The sequence below is a fragment of the Stenella coeruleoalba genome (assembly GCF_951394435.1).
Source record: "Stenella coeruleoalba genome assembly, chromosome: 1".
NCBI lineage: Eukaryota > Metazoa > Chordata > Mammalia > Artiodactyla > Delphinidae > Stenella > Stenella coeruleoalba.
In genome coordinates, this window is record NC_137169.1 from 151,556,723 (window position 1) to 151,580,945 (window position 24,223).

Sequence of the window (24,223 nt, forward strand, 5' to 3'; positions counted from 1 at the left end):
TTTAGTTTAAATTTCCCACTCTGAATTTCCAGAAGTAAATTCTCTCTAACTTCCTTTTGGCTGTATTTACAATATCGTTATGCATAACACACAATAATAAACTAAATTCAAAATCTCAAGAAAAAAATAAAATTAAGGTGCTTGACATAGAAAATCTGAGTCATACTATGGTGTCTTAGTCTCATCCCAGTGGCTCCTCATTATATCCTCCTCACTCAACCTCTATTGTGTTCCCCTGAATTGAGAGAAAGAAACTCAAGTCTCATATGACTTATATACTATGTAATTATAAAATGATAGTCACAGTTGGTGTTAATGGAGATGGAAGCAGTCTCAGTAAGCACTGTAAGCTCTATGCATTGCTATGCTTCCCTCTGGTGAAAGCTATAATAAATATAGACAATAAATATCTAGGATATGTGAATTTTCTTCTTTTTATCATGAGATCATTAAACCCTAATTTCTTTCAAACTCTTCTGGAAATGTTCTATACTCCTAGGCATAAAAACTGAGGATAAAATGCAACTGTCCCAGATTAACTGATAAGCAAATAAAATGCCTGAAAAAAGATTCTCCTAGGGAGTCAGTCCCAAGTCCAATTCCAGTTGAAAATGTCTGGAAAATAAAATTTTACATTAAATTTTAAAAGAAATGGAAAAGCATAATTTTTCTATAATTTAAACCCTTGGAGCTTGAAATACTATGAATTAGAGATTTTTGCGCTTCAGAACACAATTGCTCTTGTGTAAAATATTTTTTATGAACCTAATAAAAATGTTCATAATGTTCACTGATATATGAATATCATGAAAGACTAAAATGATTATGGAATATAAACTAATACATTTAATCAGAAGGTTTTTCACTGAATAAAAACTCAGGAATCAACCTTATTAGGTACAGGAACAGTGGAAGGAACTGCTGAAGATCAGGCTAACATGAAGAGCAACTAAAGAGTCAATTCAAAGAATTCAATCAATTCAAGAACAAGGAACAGTAAATGATCCTGACAGGTAAGAGGCCTAACGCTAAGATAATATAAAGAAAAAGCACAAGGGAGAAGTTGTAAATCACTTAAACAAAACCGTTGCTGAAGCCTTGGTTTCATGGATGGCCTTCTATGAGGAGTACCCACCACTGAGAGGTGATGGTGAGTATGAAAGCAGTAACGAAACACTGAATAAAAATATTAGGTTAAAAACTGGATATTGATCACTCTTGGTTTATAGCCAATGATTCCATATAAAATAGTTTTTGCTTGTTTTGATTTTAATATATATGTCTGGTCACAATGAAGAAAATATTAAGTAACATTTGGAATTAGAAAAGTCATTTAATCTTACAATGGTCCTCATATATAAGATTTGGGTTTACTAAATAAATATTTATACATTCCTTCCATTAAAGCTTTGTCTTTTAATTCTAAGACTTACTCTCCTAGTTTTCAGAATCCCAGATGACTCAGTGCTCCCTGATTATACTCCATATAATCATTCAGTAAAGGCATATAACCAAATCCTCAAAGACTATTGACCAAAAAGTTTGTTTGGGTTTTTCCGTAAGATGTTTGGCCAACCCAATTAACTGATGGATCTTCACAGGTGACCAAGTTAGTTTGGAATCTGCGGCTGCCATTTCTCCTAGTGGTTCCCAAGGTCGTGGCTCCTTTCTTTCCCTGAGCACAATCCCTTTCTTGGTGGAAATGGCTGTAGGTCTTAGGGAGTTGGGGATTTACACAACCCTCACCCTCCAGTAGACTCAATCTTCAAAGGGCCTTTTCTCTTCTGGGAAATTTATTTGTGGTCATTCTTTGTTGGCCACAGTAACACATTTTTCAAAACATAATTTATTGGACTTGATATTCCCAGTCCTGGTTTTATTAAACCAAAAAGTATGCATTACTATCTTAATGGAGTCAAAACATTTTCCAAAATAAATTTGTACCTAGTCAACTCAATTCTTAAAATAGGGAAACTCTTTTAGGAAATATAAAAGTCCTTCCCAAGTGCTAGGGTTAGGTTCCTAGATATCCTTGTGATCAGAGAATTCATGATTATAGGATTAAAGAACCATGAGGAATAATAGAGTCCACACTTATGAATGTAAACTTAAAAGTTTATGAAAATGCTTTCATTTTTATGAAACATAGCCCACAACATAAAAATGATTTTCAACATGTTTTAGGCATTTAATTTACAAATAATGCAAACTATTGATTATTAATTTATAAATTCATCCTTACTAGGAACCTATCAGTCAGTCTATCCCTAACTCCCACTTCCAAGATATTTATAATTTGTTTTTGTCTTGTGGAAGATAATGTACATATCAAGAAACATTATATTCTACATTTGTGCTTGCAATCAAATGCTCAAGGCTTTTCTGATTTTCCTTTTACTTCGGGTTTCTAATTCTTGCCTTTCTGATTCTGCTGTAGCCTAAGGAAAACAATAGTTTGAATACTTAAAAAGGAAAAAAAAAGTTTGGGGGGACATTTATTCAACCTTCTGGGTTGGTATTTTTGTTTGTTTGTTTGTTTGTTTTTTGTTTTTTTTGCTGTACGCGGGCCTCTCACCGCTGTGGCCTCTCCCGTTGCGGAGCACAGGCTCCGGACGCGCAGGTCCAGCGGCCATGGCTCACGGGCCCAGCCGCTCTGCGGCATGTGGGATCTTCCCAGACCGGGGCAAGAACCCGTGTCCCCTGCATCGGCAGGCGGACTCTCAACCACTGCGCCACCAGGAAAGCCCTCCTGTGCTCCGCAACGGGAGAGGCCACAGCGGTGAGAGGTCCGCGTACAGGAAAAAAAAAAAAAAAAAAAAAAAAAAAAATTTCTTTAGAGGATTATCTCATTATAGATATGCTCATGGGAACATCATGCCAAAGCCAACAATTTCCCTTCCAATAGAGGCAGGCAGGTCTAAGGCCCAGTTAACCTTTTTATCTTGTAGCTTTACCAAAACATCACTGCAAAAACCTCTACTTTTCTACCTTCATTTATTCCCAGGTTAATTTTTTTCTCCCTTTTAAAATTATTCCCAGTTGTAATGACTTGCAAATTTCAAAGAAAAACAAAAACATTTATTGATCACTTACTGTGTGCCATATACTTTCTTAAATGGCTTACATGGATTAATTTATTTAACTCTCTCACTGAATTTTAAGTGGCTTTTATCACTCTGTTGATAAGAAACTGAGGCTTTGAGACATTAACTAACTTGCCCAAGAGCACAGACCTAGAAAGTGGCAGAATAGGGATTTGATCCAAAGAACTTACACAACTGAATCCATGCATGGCACTATAATTTTCTCATGTTATAGATTTATTTTCTGATAAAATTCTCAGGTGTTTGCATTGCCACTGTAAAAGTACATATAGTCTGTCCTCCTTATCTGCAGGTTCTGTATTCACAGTTTCTGCATCCAAGGTTTCAACCAGTCACAGATTTCTGTCCTGGAACCAATCCCCCATGGATAAAGAGGGAGGACTGAATATGAAATGGCATGATATAATACAATATTAATGTAATGTAATGTAATTGCTTCTACTTATTTAGCATGCAATATGCAAAATAGAACACTAGGTGGCAACAAATGTTAAGGAACTATAAGAAGAAAGTAACCATTTCATAACTCAGTAATAAAGTAGTTGGTTTTAAAATTAAAATATGTATGCTGTTTCACTCTTTAATCTCAGAAAGCAAAATTCCTAATACTTTTTTTATACATCTTTATTGGAGTATAATTGCTACAATGTTGTGTTAGTTTCTGCTGTACAACAAAGTGAATCAGCTATATGTATACATATATCCCCATATCCCCTCCCTCTTGAGCCTCCCTCCCACCCTCCCTCTCCCACCCGTCTAGGTCGTCACAAAGCACCGAGCTGATGTCCTTGTGCTATGCAGCAGCTTCCCACTAGCTATCCATTTTACATCTGGTAGTGTATATATGTCAACGCTACTCTTTCACTTCGTCCCAGCTTCCCCTTCCCCCCTGGCGTCCTCAAGTCCATTCTCTATATCTGCGTCTTTATTCCTGTCCTGCCATTAGGTTCATCAGTACCATTCTTCTAGATTCCATATATACATGTTAGCATATGGTATTTGTTTTTCTCTTTCTGACTTACTTCACTCTTTATGACAGACTGTAGGTCCATGCACCTCACTACAAATAACTCAATTTCGTTTCTTTTTACAGCTGAGTAATATTCCACTGTATGTATCTGCCACATCTTCTTTATCCATTCATCTGTCGATGGACATTTAGGTTGCTTCCATGCCCTGACAATCGTAAATGGTGCGGCAATGAACATGGTGGTACATGTCTCTTTTTGAATTATGGTTTTCTCAGGGTATGCGCCCAGTAGTGGGATTGCTGGGTCATTTGGTAGTTGTATTTTTAGTTTTTTAAGGAACCTCTATACTGTTCTCCATAGTGGCTGTATCAATTTACATTCCCACCAACAGTGCAGGAGGGTTCTCTTTTCTCCACACCCTCTCCAGCATTTATTGTTTGTAAATTTTTTGATGATGGACATTCTGACCAGTGTGAGATGATACCTCATTTTTTTTTTTTTTTTTTTGTGGTACGCAGGCCTCTCACTGCCGTGGCCTCTCCCATTGCGGAGCACAGGCTCCGGACACGCAGGCTCATGGGCCCAGCCGCTCGGCGGCACGTGGGATCCTCCCGCACCGGGGCACGAACCCGTGTCCCCTGCATCAGCAGGCGGACTCTCAACCACTGTGCCACCAGGGAAGCCCTCATTTTGGTTTTGATTTGCATTTCTCTAATGATTAGTGATGTCAAGCATCTTTTCATGTGTTTGTTGGCAATCTGTATATCTTCTTTGGAGAAATGTCTATTTATGTCTTCTGCCCATTTTTGGATTGGGTTGTTTTTTTGATATTGAGCTGCATGAGCTGCTTGTATATTTCGGAGATTAATCCTTTGTCAGTTGCTTCGTTTGCAAATATTTTCTCCCCTAGTATGTTTTAACATACCTTAGAGATAAAAACTGCCAGACTTGCACTGCATTTTGTAAACTGCTTAGAAATCAATCCTTGAGTTATTACTAACTTAGTGAAAAATAGATTTACAATACACAATAGCCTTTCTAGTTCTTAACCACTAAGATTTTAAAAGCACTAATTACAAAAATTCATACTAATATTTAAAGCTAATAATTAACTTTACATCAGTTCAACAACATTTATTGTACAATTAATATGTAAATGGCCATGTGAAGAATACAATGATAGATGTCACAGACCTGGTTTTTAAGGGCTTTTGGTGGAGAGGGCTATGTAAACAGCCACAAAAATTATACACAGCTTGCTAGGAATACAGAGAAGGAAGAGATTAATTCAAACAAGAAGGTGCTGGGGAAAACTTCCGAGAAGACTGCCATCTGAGTTGCCCCTCATAGAATGAATAGATACTTCACAGATGGATACAGTGCAGGAAAGTACAACATGAGCAAATTCATGGAAATAGTCAATTGTAGGTCACGTTATAGAAACAGTATAGGTTATATGAAAACTTGTAGTGAAAGATAAGGCTAGAAAAGTTAGAGTGGGACCATATTGTGAAAGATCTGGAAGGTCATGCTAAGGATTTGTCTTATTCTACTGCAAGAAGAGAGCTGCCTGAACAGGGAGATTTACAGTTTAGGAAAACTTTGGCAGCAATGTGAAAGATATACTGGAATTGAAAGAGACCTGAGGGAGACCAATTAGAAGGCTATTGCAATAGGCCACATAAGAGTATGTGAAGACTTGAACCAGAGCAGGAGTATAGGTATGGAAGCTGCGGGCATAACTTAGTAGGGGTTTTTGAAGATACGGTGAGAGTTTGATAACTGATTGGATGTTGACAGTGAGGAATGGGGAGGACCCAAGATATTTTAAAGGTTCCAAGCCAGGGCTGTTGGTAAGATGATAATACCATTATCTGAGAAAAGATAATACAGAAAATTATAGAAGGAAAAGGAGTGATAGACAGTAAGGAGGAGAGAATTTCCAATTTGGTGGTGTAGAGTTTCAGATGCTAATGGCATATCATCCATAAAAGAGGTCTAGTAGAAGCAAGAAATGTAGGTCTGGGGCACAGAGGAGTTCTTAGAGCTAAAGGCACAATGTGGAGGTGGTCAAGTGACGGGGAGACACAAAGTCCTGGAAATTAGGGCAACATGGCTGGACGGCTAGGAACTGACTGAGGAATGTCTGCATTCTAGGCTTGTGGAAAACAAGTTAAAAGACATGTGGAAGAGTAGACAAGAGCAATGCAAAGAGGACCCACAGAGTGAAATATCAGATTAATCAAGGGGAAATGATGATATGTTACGCTAGTACAGTTAATGTCTTCCTGGAGTTGGGTCAAATGAGGACTGAGATGAAGTCACTGGGTTTAGTAATCAGGAAGTGACTGGTGACCATAATGTGACCAATTCAGTAGCATGAAATCAGACTACAATTTGTTAAAAGACTGACTGCAATGTGTTCAGAAGTGAATGGAAAGCCACAAAGGTAAAGACAATGGAGAATGAAGGATGGAAGATACAAGAAAGATGTGATAACAAATGTCTCAATGTCCCTGAAACCCTAGAAGTAGGAGATATCAAGAACTTAGAGAGGTTCATCTTGGGAAGTAAGAGGACCAGATAAGAAAGAAAAAAATGTGAAGACACATTTGAGGGATGAGAAAGTGTTGATGAGGCTCTTGTCAGTTGGTTGTGATCTCAGTAAAGTAGGTCAGCTATTGAGAGTGAGGTGCTAAGAGTGGAGTTGGGAAAATGAATAAAGTGGCATTCCTGTCTAGTCTAAAGTACATGTGGTAGGGAGACCTTCAAGAAGGTGGAGGAGTAAGATGTGGAGATCACCTTCCTCCCCACAAATACATCAGAAATACATCCACATGTGGAACAACTCCTACAGAACACCTATTGAACACTGGCACAAGATATCAGACTTCCCAAAAGATGCCCTCAGGCAACCTACACGCAGAAGCGGGGCCAAAGCCAAAGCTGAACTCCAGGAGTTGTGCAACCAAAGAAGAGAAAGGGAAATCTTTCCCAGCAGCCTCAGGAGTAGCAGATTAAATCTCCACAGTCAACTTGATGTACCCTGCATCTGTGGAATACCTGAATAGGCAATGAATCATCCCAAAATTGAGATGGTGGACTTTGGGAGCAACTGTAGACTTGGGGTTTGTTTTCTGCATCTCATTTGTTTCTGGTTTTATGTTTATCTTAGTTTAGTATTTAGAGTTTATTATCATTGGTAGATTTGTTTATTGATTCAGTTGCTTTCTTCCTCCTTTTTTTTATATATATAGATATATTTTTTTCCCTTTTCTCTTTTTGTGAGTGTGTATGTATATGCTTCTTTGTGTGATTTTGTCTGTATAGCTTTGCTTTTACCATTTGTCCTAAGGTTCTATCTATCCGTTATTTTTCTTTGTTTTTTTGTATAGTTTTTAGTGCTTGTTATTGGTGGATTTGTTTTTAGGTTTGGTTGCTCTTTTCTTACTTTCTTTCTGTTTTATTACTTTTTAATTTTTTTTATTAATTTTTTATTTTAATAAAATTATTTTATTTTTCTTTCTTTCTTTCTTTTTTTCCTCCCTTTTCTTCTGAGCCATGTGGCTGACAGGGTCTTGGTGCTCCAGCTCGGTGTCAGGCCTGTGCCTCTGAGGTGGGAGAGCCGAGTTCAGGATATTGGTCCACCAGAGACTTCTCGGCTCCATGTAATATCAAACAGTGAAAGCTCTCCCAGAGATCTCCATCTCAATGCTAATACCTAGCTCCACTCAACTATCAGCAAGCTACAGTGCTGGAAACCCAACGCCAAACGACTAGCAAGACAGTAACACAACCCCACTCATTAGCAGACAGGCTGCCTAATATCATAATAAGGTCACAGACACCCCAAAACACACCACTGGACGTGGTACTGCCCACCAGAAAGACAAGATCCAGCCTCATCCACCAGAACACAGGCAAAGTGCCCTCCACCAGGAAGCCTACACAATCCACCGAACCAACCTTAGCCACTGAGGGCAGACACCAAAAACAGCAGGAACTACAAACCTGCAACCTGCAAAAAGGAGACCCCAAACACAGTAAGTTAAGCAAAATGAGAAGACAGAGAAGCACACAGCACATGAAGGAGCAAGGTAAAAACTCACCAGACCAAACAAATGAAAAGGAAATAGGCAGTCTACCTGAAAAAGAATTAGAGTAATGATAGTAAAGATGATCCAAAATCTTCGCAATAGAATGGAGAAAATACAAGAAATGTTTAAAAAGGACCTAGAAGAACTAAAGAGCAAAGACACAATGATGAACAACACAATACATGAAAAATTCTCTAGAAGGAATCAATAGCAGAATAACTGAGGCAGAGGAACGGATAAGTGACCTGAAGATAAAATAGTTGAAATAACTACTGCAGAGCAGTATAAAGAAAACAAAAAATGAAAAGAATTGAGGACAGTCCTAGAGACTTCTGGGACAACATTAAACGTACCAAGATTCGAATAATAGGGGTCCCAGAAAAACAAGAGAAAAAGAAAGGGACTGAGAAAATATTTAAAGAGATTATAGTTGAAAACTTCCCTAATATGGGAAAGGAAATAGTCAATCAAGTCCAGGAAGTTCAGAGAGTCCCATACAGGATAAATCCAAGGAGAAACACACCAAGACACATATTAATGAAACTATCAAAAATTAAATACAAAGAAAAAATATTAAAAGCAGCAAGGGAAAAACAACAAATAACATACAAGGGAAACCCCATAAGGATAACAGCTGACCTTTCAGCAGAGACTCTGCAAGCCAGAAGGGAGTGGCAGGACATATTTAAAGTGATGAAAGGGAAAAACCTACAACCAAGATTACTCTACCCAGCAAGGATCTCATTCAGATTTGATGAAGAAATTAAAATCTTTACAGACAAGCAAAAGCTAAGAGAATTCAGCACCACCAAACCAGTTTTAAAACAAATCCTAGAGAAACTTCTCTAGGCAGGAAACACAAGAGAAGGAAAAGACCTACAATAACAAACCCAGAAGAACTAGGAAAATGGTAATAGGAACATACATATAGATAATTACCTTAAATGTAAATGGATTAAATGCTTCAGCCAAAAGACACAAACTGGATGAATGGATACAAAAACAAGACCCATATATACGCTGTCTACGAGAGATCCACTTCAGACCTAGGGACACATACAGACTGAAGGTGAGGGGATGGAAAAAGATATTACATGCAAATGGAAATCAAAAGAAAGATGCAGTAGCAATTCTCATGTCAGACAAAATAGACTTTAAAATAAAGACTATTACAAGGGACAAAGAAGGACACTACATAATGATCAAGGGATCAATCCAAGAAGAAGATGAAACAATTGTAAATATTTATGCACCCAACATAGGAGCACCTCAATACATAAGGCAAATGCTAACAGCCATAAAAGGGGAAATTGATGGTAACACAATCAGAGTAGGGGACTTTAATACCCCACTTTCACCAATGGACAGATCATCCAAAATGAAAATAAATAAGGAAACACAAGCTTCAAATGATACACTAAACAAGATGGACTTAATTGATATTTATGGGACATTCCATCCAAAAACAACAGAATACACTTTCTTCTCAAGTGCTCATGGAACATTCTCCAGGATACATCATACCTTGAGTCACAAATCAAGCCTTGGTAAATTTAAGAAAACTGAAATCAAATCAACTATCTTTTCTGACCACAATGCTATGAGAACAGATATCAATTACAGGAAAAAAAACTGTAAAAAAATACAAACACATGGAGGCTAAACAATACACTACTAAATAACCAACAGATCAGTTAAGAAATCAAAGAGGAAATCAAAAAATACCTAGAAACAAATGACAATGAAAACACGATGACCCAAACCCTATGGGATGCAGCAAAAGCAGTTCTAAGAGGGAAGCTTATAGCAATACAATCCTACCTCAAGAAACAAGAAACATCTCAAATAAACAACCTAAACTTACACCTAAAGCAATCAGAGAAAGAAGAATAAAAAACCCCGAAAGTTAGCAGAAGGAAAGAAATCATAAAGATCAGATCAGAAATAAATGAAAAAGAAATGAAGGAAATGATAGCAAAGATCAATAAAACTAAAAGCTGGTTCTTTAAGAAGATAACAAAAATTGATAAACCATTAGGCAGACTCATCAAGAAAAAAAGGGAAAAGACTCAAATCAATAGAATTAGACATGAAAAAGGAGAAGTAACAACTGACACTGCAGAAAAACAAAGGATCATGAGAGATTACTACAATCAACTCTATGCCCATAAAATGGACAACCTGGAAGAAATGGACAAATTCTTAGAAATGCACAACCTGCCAAGACTGAATCAGGAAGAAACAGAAAATATAAACAGACCAATCACAAGCACTGAAATTGAGACTGTGATTAAAAATCTTCCAACAGGGCTTCCCTGGTGGCGCAGTGGTTGATAGTCCGCCTGCCGATGCAGGAGACACGGGTTCATGCCCCGGTCCGAGAAGATCCCACATGTCGCGGAGCGGCTGGGCCCGTGAGCCATGGCCGCTGAGCCTGCGCGTCTGGAGCCTGTGCTCCACAACGGGAGAGGCCACAACAGTGAGAGGCCCGCGTACTGAAAAAGAAAAAAAAATCTTCCAACAAACAAAAGCCCAGGACCAGATGGCTTCACAGGCGAATTCTATCAAACATTTAGAGAACAGCTAACACCTATCCTTCCCAAACTATTCCAAAATATAGCAGAGGGAGGAACACTCCCAAACTCATTCTACGAGGCCACCATCACCCTGATACCAAAACCAGACAAAGATGTTACAAAGAAAGAAAACTACAGGGCAATAACACTGATGAACATAGATCCTCAACAAAATACTAGCAAACAGAATTCAACAGCACGTTTAAAGGATCATACACCATGATCAAGTGGGGTTTATCCCAGGAACGCAAGGATTCTTCAATATACGCAAATCAATCAATGTGATATGAACAAATTGAAGGAGAAAAACCATATGAACATCTCAATAGATGCAGAAAAAGCTTCTGACAAAATTCAACACCCATTTATGATAAAAACCCTCCAGAAAGTAGGCATAGAGGGAACTTACCTCAACATAATAAACGCCATATATGACAAACCCACAGCCAACATCATTCTCAATGGTGAAAAACTGAAACCATTTCCACTAAGATCAGGAACAAAACAAGGTTGTCCACTCTCACCACTGTTATTGAACATAGTTTGGCAAGTTTTAGCCACAGCAATCAGAGACAAAAAAGAAATAAAAGGAATCCAAATCGGAAAAGAAGTAGTAAAGCTTGTCACTGCTTGCAGATGATATGATACTATACATAGAGAATCCTAAGGATGCCACCAGAAAACTATTAGAGCTAATCAGTGAATTTGGTAAAGTAGCAGGCTACAAAATTAATGCACAGAAATCTCTGGCATTCCTATACACTAATGATGAAAAATCTGAAAGAGAAATTAAAGAAACACTCCTGTTTACCACTGCAACAAAAAGAATAAAATAGCTAGGAATAAACCTACCTAAGGAGACAAAAGACCTGTATGCAGAAAACTATAAGATACTGATAAAAGAAATGAAAGGTGATACAAACAGTTGGACAGATATACCATGTTCTTGGATTGAAAGTATCAACATTGTGAAAACGACTATACTATCCAAAGCAATCTATAGATTCAATGCAATCCGTATCAAACTACCAATGGCATTTTCCACAGAACTAGCAAAAAAAATGTTAAAATTTGTATGGAAACACGAAAGATCCTAATAGCCAAAGCAATCTTGGGAAAGAAAAACGGAGCTGGAAGAATCAGGCTGACTTCAGACTATACTACAAAGCTACAGTAATCAAGACAGTATGGTAATGGCACAAAAACAGAAATATAGATCAATGGAACAGGATAGAAAGCCCAGAGATAAACCTACGCACATATGGTCACCTTATCTTTGATAAAGAAGGCAAGAATGAAAAATGGAGAAAAGACAGCTTCTTCAATAAGTGGTGCTGGGAAAACTGGACAGCTACATGTAAAAGAATGAAATTAGAACACCCCCTAACACCATACACAAAAATAAGCTCAAAATGGATTAAAGACCTAAACGTAAGGCCAGACACCATCAAACTCTTAGAGGAAAACATAGGCAGAACACTCTATGACATAAATCACAGCAAGATCCTTTTTGACCCACCTCCTAGAGTAATGGAAATAAAAATAAAAATACACAAATGGGACCTAATGAAACTTAAAAGCTATTGCAATGCAGAGGAAACCATAAAGAAGACGAAAAGACAACCCTCAGAATGAGAGAAAATATTTGCAAATGAAGCAACTTACAAAGGATTAATCTCCAAAATTTACAAGCAGCTCATGCAGCTCAATATCAAAAAAAACAAACAACCCAATCCAAAAATGGGCAGAAGACCTTAATAGGCATTTCTCCAAAGATATACAGATAGCCAACAAACACATCGAAGGATGCTCAACATCACTAATCATTAGAGAAATGGAAATCAAAACTACAATGAGGTATCACCTCACACTAGTCAGAATGTCCATCATCAAAAAATTTACAAACAATAAATGCTGGAGAGGGTGTGGAGAAAAGGGAACCCTCTTGCACTGTTGGTGGGAATGTAAATTGATACAGCTAGTATGGAGAACTGCATGAAGATTCCTTAAAAAACTAAAAATAGAATTACCATATGACTCAGCAATCCCACTACCAGGCATATACCCTGAGAAAACCATAATTCAAAAAGAGTCACATACCACAATGTTCATTGCAGCTCTATTTACAATAGTCAGGACATGGAAGCAACCTAAGTGTCCATCGACAGATGAATGGATAAAGAAGATGTGGCACATATATACAATGGAATATTTTCAGCCACAAAAAGAAACCAAATTGAGTTATTTGTAGTGAGGTGGATGGCCGGAGAGTCTGTCATACAGAGTTAAGTAAGTCAGAAAGAGAAAAACAAATACTGTATGCTAACACATATATATGGAATCTAAAAAAAAAAAAAAAAAAGCTTCTGAAGAAACTAGGGGCAGGACAGGAATAAAGACACAGACATAGAGAATGGATTGAGGACACGGGGAGGGGGAAGGGTAAGCTGGGACGAAGTGAGAGAGTGGCATGGACTTATATATACTACCAAACGTAAAATAGCTGGCTAGTGGGAAGCAGCCGCATAGCACAGGGAGATCAGCTCGATGCTTTGTGACCACCTAGCGGGGTGGGATAGGGAGGGTCAGAGGGAGGCCCAAGAGGGAGGAGATATGGGGATATATGTATATGTATAGCTGATTCACTTTGTTATAAAGCAGAAACTAACACACCATTGTAAAGCAATTACACTCCAATAAAGATGTTAAAAAATATAAAATAAAATAAAATTTAGAAAAGTATATGTGGTAGTCAACTGCAAGGAAAAGAATTGCTAAACAGTACTTATACACTGAACGTGACTGGTATTACTCTCCTGTGGAATTCATTGTTGCTTTCTTACATGGCTTCCCTCAGTAACACTTGATAGGCTGAAAATGATAGGAAAAACATGTATGATTTGGCTTAACTTTCACGTGGCACTGGTAAAGTAGTTAAATTGGAAAGGTAAGAATAACAGAATTCTAGAGTGTTACTGAGAGCACACTGAAATTCCCTTAGCGGATATTTACTGAGTACCTATTACTTACCAAACACTATGTAAGATACTAGGGATTTAATAGTGACAAGATGGACAAGTTACTTCCTGCCAAGGAGTTTAAAGTTTAATGAAAGATACAAACAACCAACCAATAATAGTACATTTTGATAAATGCTGTAATGAGTAGTTCTCAACTGGGGACAATTCTGCACCACCCCCCTCAGGGTCATTTGGCAGTGTCTGGAGATATCTTTGGTTATCAGAACTTGGGGGAGAGGGATGTGCTACTGGAATCTAGTGGGTAGAGACCAGAGATGCTGCTAAATATCCTATAGCATGGAGGACAATCTCTAAAACAAAGAATTATGTACATCAAAATGTCAACCATGCCAAGGTTGAGAAACCCTGCTCTAAAAGTACATAAGAGGTATATCAAATCTAGACATGGGAGATCATAGACTTTCTAGAGACAGTGGCATGAAGGATGAAGAAAATATCCAAGCAATGGTGTGGAGAAGAATTTGCATGGCATGTACAGAGACCCAGAGGCTAGAAAAAGCATGGCATAAACACAGGGATTAATAGCCATCACCATCACCACAACTACTTATTGAAGAAATATTTTGTGCCAGAGTTTCTATAAGATAACAGATATAAATTTTAAAATACAGTCCTAATTAAAATACTATGTGTCAGATATTATTTCCATTTCACAGATGAAGAAAAACTGAGGCACAGAGAACTAAATAACTTGCCCAAGGTCACACAGCTGGTGAATGGTGGAGCTGGAAGTTGAATCTAGGTCTTGCTAACTCTACTAAGACCATGCTCAACCTCTAAATTCTACTGCCTTTCCAAGCTGACAGGGGCTGAGTCTGTTGGAGGAGAGTAAAAAGTGACACTAAAGGGTTGAAAGGAAGCACATTAGGACAGACCTCATAAGCATGTGAAGTAGTTTGGAGATTACGCTGAAGGCAGTGGGAAACCACTGATGGATTTTAATCAGAGAGTCACATGATAAAATCTGCTTTGAAGAAAGATCACTTCTAGCTGCATTGTAGGGAATGGAGTGAAGGAAAAGAGACAAGGGATGTTATAATTCATGAATCCAGAGATTATAGTATCCTGAACAAGAAAGGTGACAGTGAGGAAAGAATTCAAGCAAACTTCAAGGATTAAAACTCTTATTTAGTGACTGGTTGGAAGGCAAAGGAGAGGATGACATCCAGTTCCCAATCAGGGCATGACAGTGGACAAAAGTGCCATTCAGCGAGTAGAGAACACAGCTGTTTTGATGAAGCGAATATAATGAATTTAGTTTGAGATCATAAAATTCACATCTAAATGGAAAGGGAAGAGGAACAGCCTGAAGATAATAGATAAAATGAGATATGAGAGGAGGTAGAAGAACTGGAGGCAGTTATGAGGACACTGAGTAGATTTAACTGAGATAGGGAGGAAGAGAAAGGCTCTGGTCAGAGAGATCAGTTTTAGAGTTTGAGATCTCGTGGACCCTTCAGTTCACGTGGGAGTTACAGAAGAACATAGAAAATGTTAGAGTTAAGGAAAGCAAAGTGTGTCGGGACTAAGATGTTGCATATGTTAACAGTATGGATGTGGAAACCTTTCAGAATGATGAAAAGAGATAAAGTAGAGGGTGCTATGGACTGAATGTTTGTGCCTCTCCAGAAGTCACATGTAGAAATCTAACCCCCAATATGATGGAATTAGATGGTGGCCCTATGGGAGGTGATTAGGTCATGAAGGTGGAGCCCTCATGAATGGGATTAGTGCCCTTATAAAATAGACTTCAAAGAGTTCCCTTGCCCCTTCCACCATGTGAAGACACAGTGAGAAGAGAGCTGTTTATGAACCAGAAAGTGAGCTCTCACCAAACACCGAATCTGCTGGTGCCTTGATCTTGCACTTCCCAGAACTATGAGAAATAAATGTTTGTTGTTTAAGCCACCCTGTCTAAGGTGTCTTTGTTATAGCAGCCTGAAAGGACATAGACAAGGGGGAAAAGTGTCAGAGGCTAAAGCTCTTAAAAGGTGTCAAAGATCTTACAACTATTTTATAAACCCAAGTGATGGATGATTTTCTTTAAAAAAAAATATCAAATAGTGTCTTCCAGATTGAGAGTTTATATTGATTAAAATTAGGGAGAGGCGAATCAACGATGATTTCAAAGAGAAGTGGCAAACTAACTTCAAAGAGGAGCTAGTAGGTACGAAAGCAAAGGCCTGGAAACGGCAGTATGGGGTGATATGAATGCTGACCCCTCCATCACAGTCACATGAGATAAAATGAACAGCAAAGGGCTTCACTGGAGGTTTTGAGGGTCATAACATCAGCAAGGGACAGCTAGAGCCAGTCCAAAGGAAGACGTAAGAGTGTTTGAGGAAGTAAAATATGTTAGGGCATTTGGTCAGAATGAACATAAGTTTCAAAAGGCATAGGGGCATTATGAGGGTCAAATGGTCTAGGAAGAGTTAAAGATGGTCTGGATAGAGATAAATGGGTAAGGCAATGACTGAGGAGAAGCTTAATATAAAGGTGATTAGCCCAATAGTTTAATAAAATAGTGATGCTACTATATGGCTTAGACCAATGTTATCTAAAGCATTTTTTGTGATAATGGAAATGTTCTATATCTGCACTGACCAATACAGTAATCACTAGCTACATGTGGCTACTAAGTACTTGAAGCGTGGCTAGTGTGTTTAGGGAAAATACATAGCAACTTTAATGGTTTAAGGTGTGGCCCCCAAACACAGAAATGAATCATCAGTAACCTCCTACTATTCAAAGTGCTTAGAACACTGCCTGATCACTAAGTGTTAACTATTACTGTCATTATCATTATCATTAAATGTGTTTGACTTAAGCACACAATGGATACAGACTCATAGCTAAAGATGCTATTAAATACACATATATTATTATTGTGGCATATCTGGATGTTCTCAAACTTTCCCAGGTATAGAGGAAAAAAATCTGTCTTCACATACATGAGCATACACAAATGGCTGACTATGGGTGCTAATAGTTTCACTTCGCATTAAAAGTTATCGGCAAATAAAAAGATTAAGCATACAAGTCTCTCAAAGTACTGTATCACATCATAATACTATTCTTTCAATAGTGATACAGCAAGAGAATTTGCAGGGGAATAAGAATTCTCCAAAGAGCAAATCTGTTTAATTTAGAAAGTCAACATTAACAAACTGGTATTCACTTTGTGTGTTTGGAAAAAAACAGTTTAGCTATGGAGAATAACCAAACAAATACTCAGAAAAGAAAAAAAAGGCAATTATGGCATGCCTTTATTTTATTAGACTTGCCTTGGTTTTCTCAAAGTTGGCCTCCTCAGTCATTTTCACAGCTTGTTTCACCTGCTCATAAGCACTTACTTCTCTTTGCTGCATCTCTGTCAAGCTGCTCCTCACGGAAACTAGTGCAGACATTAAGTCATCTCTTTCTCTGTCAGCACAAAAAGAACATTGAAAACAGCAAATGATCAAATGATCGTGTATTCATACGTCAGGAAGAAAAAAGCATTAATATGTATTAGAAGAAGAGCCAGGGCAGGCCAGCTCAGCACATATTCAAGCACACCCCAGAGAAAGACCCTCTGTCCTCACTTGGTGAGGGGCAGGCAGAGCAGCCAGAAAACCCATGAGTATTCATGGCAGGACTGCATCCACGTGGGATAATAACCAATTATGGAGAGGACTGGCACACTGAGGGCTGGAGAGGGAAGCCCAGAAAAGAGGAAATTAATTTAAAAATTAAAAAGGTGGGGGGCAGAAAAGGAGAAAAAAGTAATAAAGTAGGGAAGGTGGGGATTGTACTTCAAAGCAGAAGTAACCATGGTAAGAAGGGACTACTGAAATTTTGTTTACACTGCCGACTCCCCTCTCTACTAGAACAAACATATGTCCTTTCCTTTTCATCTTCCTTCACAATCCTCTTTTTCACCCTTCTCTATGAATTAAAAACTTTCACCTACTTATGAACATATTTCTTCTTTCAATGGGTAGTACTGGTGAATCACTCAAGTGCCCTGGTTACACATATAATGCTCATTATTTTACAAAATCTTATCCCACAGGTTTTAACCCTTGCCTAGATCCATCCCTTCCTTAGCAATTTTCAGAAGTACCCTAGGCTAAGCTATTTCTTGGGGATAGAATTGAACTGAATGCCAAAATGCATTGGCATGTAAAATAGCAAGGATCCAATCTTATGGATTAAATAAATCCATATAAAATTCTACATGGCCAGCCCAACACCAGGCCTGAGTGAGCCTCTCACAATGGGAAATTTTACATGATATATCAATGTGAGAATGAGAGGGCAGTTCTCCAAATTACCATCTTCCAAGGCAAAAGTTCTTTAACTGCTTAAAAATACCATGTGAATATTTTGATGAATATGATCAAGGAGTTTTTCAAACAAAGCAAGCAATGCAGCATTAACCCTGTAACATGCCATCATGATCCAGATGAAAGAGCAGCTGAGGCAGAAGATGAGGGAAGAAGCATGGGTGTCAGTTCTGGGATGAACTAACGAGCATGTAGTATTTAAGGAACCTAGTGTAACAATCAGAGCAAAAAGGAGAAAGTCCCTGAATAATCTTGGCCAATGTTTAAAATAGGGAAAAGGGAGAGTTGGGCTGATATATACATGAGCTTCATCTTGAAATATGGAGTGCCTAAGAAGTGTCTTTAATTCTTAAGTTATTCCACAGTTGCTAGCAGTTTTAAGCTTTATTAAGCATTGCTAGTAAGTATTATCACTGTTTTTAAAAAGAAAGTCTAGAAGGCTAACTACAACATTTCCTTCTTCCTCATTTCTGGGAAGTTCCTACCCATAGTCTTTCAAAGCCAGCTATACAGAAGATTGCCAATCACCCACCCCCAAGTCACAAGCTGGACTGAAGTCCCAGGATAGTACAGTAGTAATCATTTCTCCTGTCTGAAAAGTACACTGAAGCTCCTCCAAGGCACTATGAGCTACAGAAAGGAATTTAATATAAAGCAGTTCCACCCTGATTCCCATTTGAAAGTATTTTGATCATTAAGAAAGAAAGAGCGGTTATTGTTGCTCTTACCTAGTTTATGACATAATGAGGTCTGAGTGGAAGGCAGAAATTAAAAAATACTATAAGGACTTCAAACCAACTTTTAAATTATATCCAATGTACTCAGCAGTCGTTAAGTATTCCCTCCAAAAAGTCCCAAGTGCCCTAACAAAACACCACAAACATATGGGTCGTCTGGTCTCCAAGTTGTGCCTGATCCTCTCCTTTTCAGCTGCCCAACGTTGTGTCACATAGTCAATAAATTACATGCTAAAAAATCAACAACATAGTTTAAAACTAGTGTTACAATGCTACATTTTGAATAGAGACCAGGAAACTCTTTTGATTTATCATATTTGGGATATAACTTTTTAAAAATCCGTATTAGAGTCATGCAGGAAATACTATGATACAGTTCTTTGAGGGTTCAGGCTTCTAACTATGCTTCAAACTAGAAATCCAAACGTAAAAAGTTTTGGTCACTCTTCAAAGTCAGCATACACTCAGTATTCAGCATTCTGCATTACTAAACTGAAAGAAACTGAACACCAGCTTAGGTCATATAGACAAAGATTTTCATTTATAATAAAAGCAGAAACCTTCCATAGTATACTGTTATTAAGGTAGAACATGAGCCAATGACACGCTGACAAAGCAGAAAACCGAACTGAGAAGGTTAACATTTATTTTAAGAGGCTAAGAGCTGAAATTTAGGATAGAGACAAAGAAATATATAACTGAGCAAGAATCTAATTCCTAAATGACTGCCAGACTTGGAATCAATGAAAACACTGTAGCTTCCTTTCAAAATATTTTTCTCATGACCTAAAAGGATAATATGAAATGCAATATAATAGGGGGAAAAAAAGTTTTTTATTTGTTGATTGGTTTTGTCAGACTACTTAGTTTATCTTAGACTATCCTCTTTATCTGCATGACTTTGAATATGTTTTTCCATTTTAAAATTAAATTTTCATTACTTCCTCCTTATAATAAATTAATTACCAATATGGTTAGGGACCTATTTAACACATACTTTCAATTTCAATGCCTTCTTCTACTTCTCCAGTGGTAATCACTGTTAAATATTGTGTGTTTATTCTTTCATATCTTTCTCTATGCATATGTATGAACCTGGAGAAAATATATAGTAAGGTTGTGAATGGACCTCTGAAGGAATACAAACAGTTTCATATCAGGTATGTCTTTCTCATCTTGTTTTATTTTTTTCCTTCAACAACATATTTTGGAACTTGGTCCCACATTAGTACATATAGATCTACTTCAATCATTTTTTTTGGCTGTGTATAAAATTTCATAGTTATCTCAACTGTAGTTTAGTTATTCTTCTTTGAAGAATATTTAGGTTGTTCACATCTAAAAGAAAAACCTCTTGTTTTCTTCTACACCCAGTTTCTGTATTCACAACACTTCTGATACCACATGTGTAGGTTTTCCACATACAGCACTTCTCTCAATTCTCAGTGGACACTAACTCAATTCTGACAGTAACTGCCTGGAGTTGGTACAGACCCCACAGGTTAAGGCTCAGTCCCACAAAACTGCCCTCCACTTTAGGTGCCAATTGCAAGTCCCAGGTATCTTGTATCTCTGACCAACTGGCCAGAAATCATGGGTTCCCATGACCCCTTCTAGGATTAAATACTTTGCTAGAACAGTTCACAGAACTCAGGAAAGTGTTTTCCTTACTATTTCCCCTTTATTATAAAAGACCCAACTCATGAACAGATAAACAGAAGAGATGCCTAGGGCAAGGTATGTGGAAAGGGGCGTGGACCTTCCATGCCCTGTCTGGGAGTGCCACCCTCTACTACCTCAATGTTTTGACCAATCCAGAAGCTCCCTAAACTCCATTGCTTAGGGTTTTTATAGAAGTTCCATAGGCATGCTTGATTAAATCATTGCCATTGGTGACTGGACTCCATCTCCAGCCCTTCCCCTTCCTAAAGGCTGGGGAGTAGAGACTGAAAATTCCAATCTTCTAATCATATGGACGGTTTCTGTGGCAACCAGCACTCCCATCCTTAGTGGGTTTCCAAAAGTCATCTACTTAACATAAACTCAGGAGTGGTTGAAATGGGCTTCTTAAGAATAACAACCTATTTCAGAAGCAGGGGACAAAACACAAATATTAGTACAAAATATGTACCTATTACTTTTACCACTTAGAAAAATACAAGAGTTTTAGGAGCTCTATGCAAGGAACAGGAGATGAAGACCAAAATACATATTTCTTATTAAATCACAATATCACGACACCATCACAAATAACGTTGCAAAAAGAGTTCCTACAAATGCCCCATTATGCACATACATACATTCTCTATGGTAGAGTCTGAAATGTGTAATACATAATTTAAATATTAATGAAGAGTGCTAAATTACCCTTCAAAGTAGTGTCAATTTATAGTTTCACCAGCAGGGTATGAAAATACACACTTATTCATAGCCTCATCATTCTTGAGACCTTTTTTAAATGTTCACCAATTTGATAGTTGGCATTTTTAAATGTATTTCCTTGAATAATAACAGAATGAATACCTTTTAAAATAAGATAAAACTTGCAAAGAAGAACTAGGTGAAGTGGAGATAAGCAGTCTCTAATAAAGAGTTCAAGGTAATGATCATAAACATGCACAATGAATTTGGGAGGAAAGTGGATGAACACAGGAAGATGTTTAACAAAAACTTAGAAAATACAAAAGGAATCAAACAGAGCTGAAGAATATATAACCGAAATTTAAAAATACACTAGAAGGAATCAATAGTAGGTTAGATAATACATAGGAAAAATCAGCAAACTGGAAGACAAAATAGTAGACACACACACACACACACACACACAAGAGAAAGAAATACAAACAAGAAACTAAAAACAGTCATAAAATGAAAAAGGAAAATAGCAAAAGAAGAAGGGACAGAAAAGAACTTCAAGAATAACCCTAAAACAATTAACAAAATGGCAATGAATACAGACTTATCACTAATTATTTTAAATGTAAATGGACTAAAGCCTCCAATCTAAAGACACAGAGTGGCTGAATGGATACAGAAACAACACCTGTATATATGCTGCCTACAAGAAACTCACTTCAGATCTAAAGACACACACAGATTGAAAGTGAGAGGAAGGAAAAAGATAATCCATGCAAATGAAAATCAAAACAAACCTGGGGGCAGCAATACTTTTATCAGACAAAATAGACTTTAAAACAAAGAGTGTAACAAGAGACAAAGGACATTACATAACGATCAAGGGATTGATCCAAGAAGATGATATAACAAGTATAAATATATATGCACCCAACATAGGAGCACCTAAATACATAAAGCAAATATTAACAATCATAAAGGGAGCTACTGACACAATAATAGAAGTGGACCTTAATATCCCACTTAAATCAATGGACAGATCATCCAAACAGAAAAATCAGTAAGGGAACACTGTCCTTATATGATACATTAGACCAAATAACTTAATAGATATATGTGGAACATTTCATCCCAAACCAGCAGATTATACATTCTCTCCATTCTCCAAGAAAGATCACATGCTAGGACATGAAACAAGCCTCAGTAAATTAAAAAAAATTGAAATCATATCAAGCATCTTTTCTGACCTTGAAATCACCTATGAGAAAAAAAAAAACTACAAAACCCACAAATACATGGAGTATAAACAATATGCTAAAAACAACCAATGGGCCACTGAAGATATCAAAGAAGAAATAAAAAATACCTGTAGATAAATGAAAATGAAAACACAATGATCCAAAATCTATGGGATGCAGCAAAAGCAATTCTAAGAGGGAAGTTTATAGAGATACAAGCCTACTTCAGGAAACAAGAAAAATCTCAAATAAATAACCTAACCTTACACCTAAAGGTAGTAGAAAAAGAAGAACAAACAAAACCCAAAGTTAGCTGAAGGATAGAAATCATGAAGATCAGAGTGGAAATAAACGAAATAGAGTCTAAAACAACAATAGAAAAGATGAACGAGAAGTTACAACCAACACCACAGAAACTCAAAGGATCATAAGAGATTATTATGAACAATATTATGCCAATAAAATGAACAACCCAGAAGAAATGGACAAATTCCCAGAAATGTACAATCTCCTAATACTGAACCAGAAAGAAATAGAACATATGTAGACCAATTACTCATAATGAAATTGAATTAGTAATTTAAAAAATCTCCCAACAAACCAAAGTCTAGGACCAGGTGGCTTCACAGGTGAATTCTACCAAATGTTCAGAGAATAGTTAATACCTATCCTTCTCAAACTATTCCAAAAAAACTGCAGAGGAAGAAACTCTTCCAAGCCCAGTTTATGAGGCCAGCATCACCCTGACACCAAAACCAGACTGAAGAACCTAGATGGAAATTAAATATCCTCAGCAAAATACTAGCAAACCAAATCCAACAATACATTAAAAGGATCATACACCATGATCAAATGGGATTTATCCTAGGAATGAAAGAATTTTTCAATATCTGCAAATCAATCAGTGTGATACACCACATTAACAAACTGAAGAATAAAAACCATATGATCATCTCAGTAGATGCAGAAAAAGCTTTCTGACAAAATTCAACATTCATTTATAATAAAACCTCTCCAGAAAATATGTTTAGAGGGAACATACCTCAACATAATAAGGGCCATATATGATAAGCCCACAGCTAACATCACAATCAACAGTGAAAAGCAGAAAGCATTTCCTCTAAGATCAGGAATAAGACAAGGATTCCCACTCTCACCACTTTTTGGATGGGGGGCGGGCAGGGGGAGCAGAGAAAGGTTTATTGCAGGGGCGTGCAAGGAAAATGGGGGACTGATTCCCCCAGAAACCCTAACTCCCTGAACGGTTTCAGCAAAATATTTTTAAGGGCAAGCTGAGGAAGGGGTGAGGTTGGTTGTTGCAAACTTCTTGGTGCAGGAATCCTTTGTCCATGAAGGTTAGGTCACAATGTTCCTGTAAACCTCCAACAAAACAACTGTTACTCTCTGTTCTGCAACTTTTTATCTCTATATGAATGGAAAAGTGTTATACTCTTAAAGGTCAGAGCCTTGAGAATGGGCTATCCTGTATATTTCAGGCTATAGGCAACATTCTTAACTTGAAGCAAAAGCCATAGAATACAAAGGTTAAAGTAAAAGAAACAGATTTTATATGGAGTCAGATTTGTTCTTCCCTATCACAGTATCAGACTCAAGGACACCACCAGCTATTCTCAAAACAGTTATCTGCTGGCAGCTGCCACCTGCAACCTGATGGTCTCAAGGTCCCTCCTTGTAACTAAGCAATCATTTCAAGTCCCAGCCAATCGTTGCTTAACAGGCACCCTTACTTCTTCTTTTTTTTTTTTAATAAATTTA

At 37.5% G+C, this 24,223-nt stretch overlaps 1 protein-coding gene across 1 annotated transcript in view; it reads right to left on the reverse strand.

The window, feature by feature from the left end:
* The window catches only part of SDCCAG8 (SHH signaling and ciliogenesis regulator SDCCAG8), a 261,817-nt gene that overhangs the window by 181,409 nt on the left and 56,185 nt on the right, over positions 1 to 24,223 (reverse strand). The window contains 1 exon segment of the mRNA XM_079904984.1: positions 17,074 to 17,212. Within this exon segment, the coding sequence (XP_079761110.1) occupies positions 17,074 to 17,212 (139 nt within the window).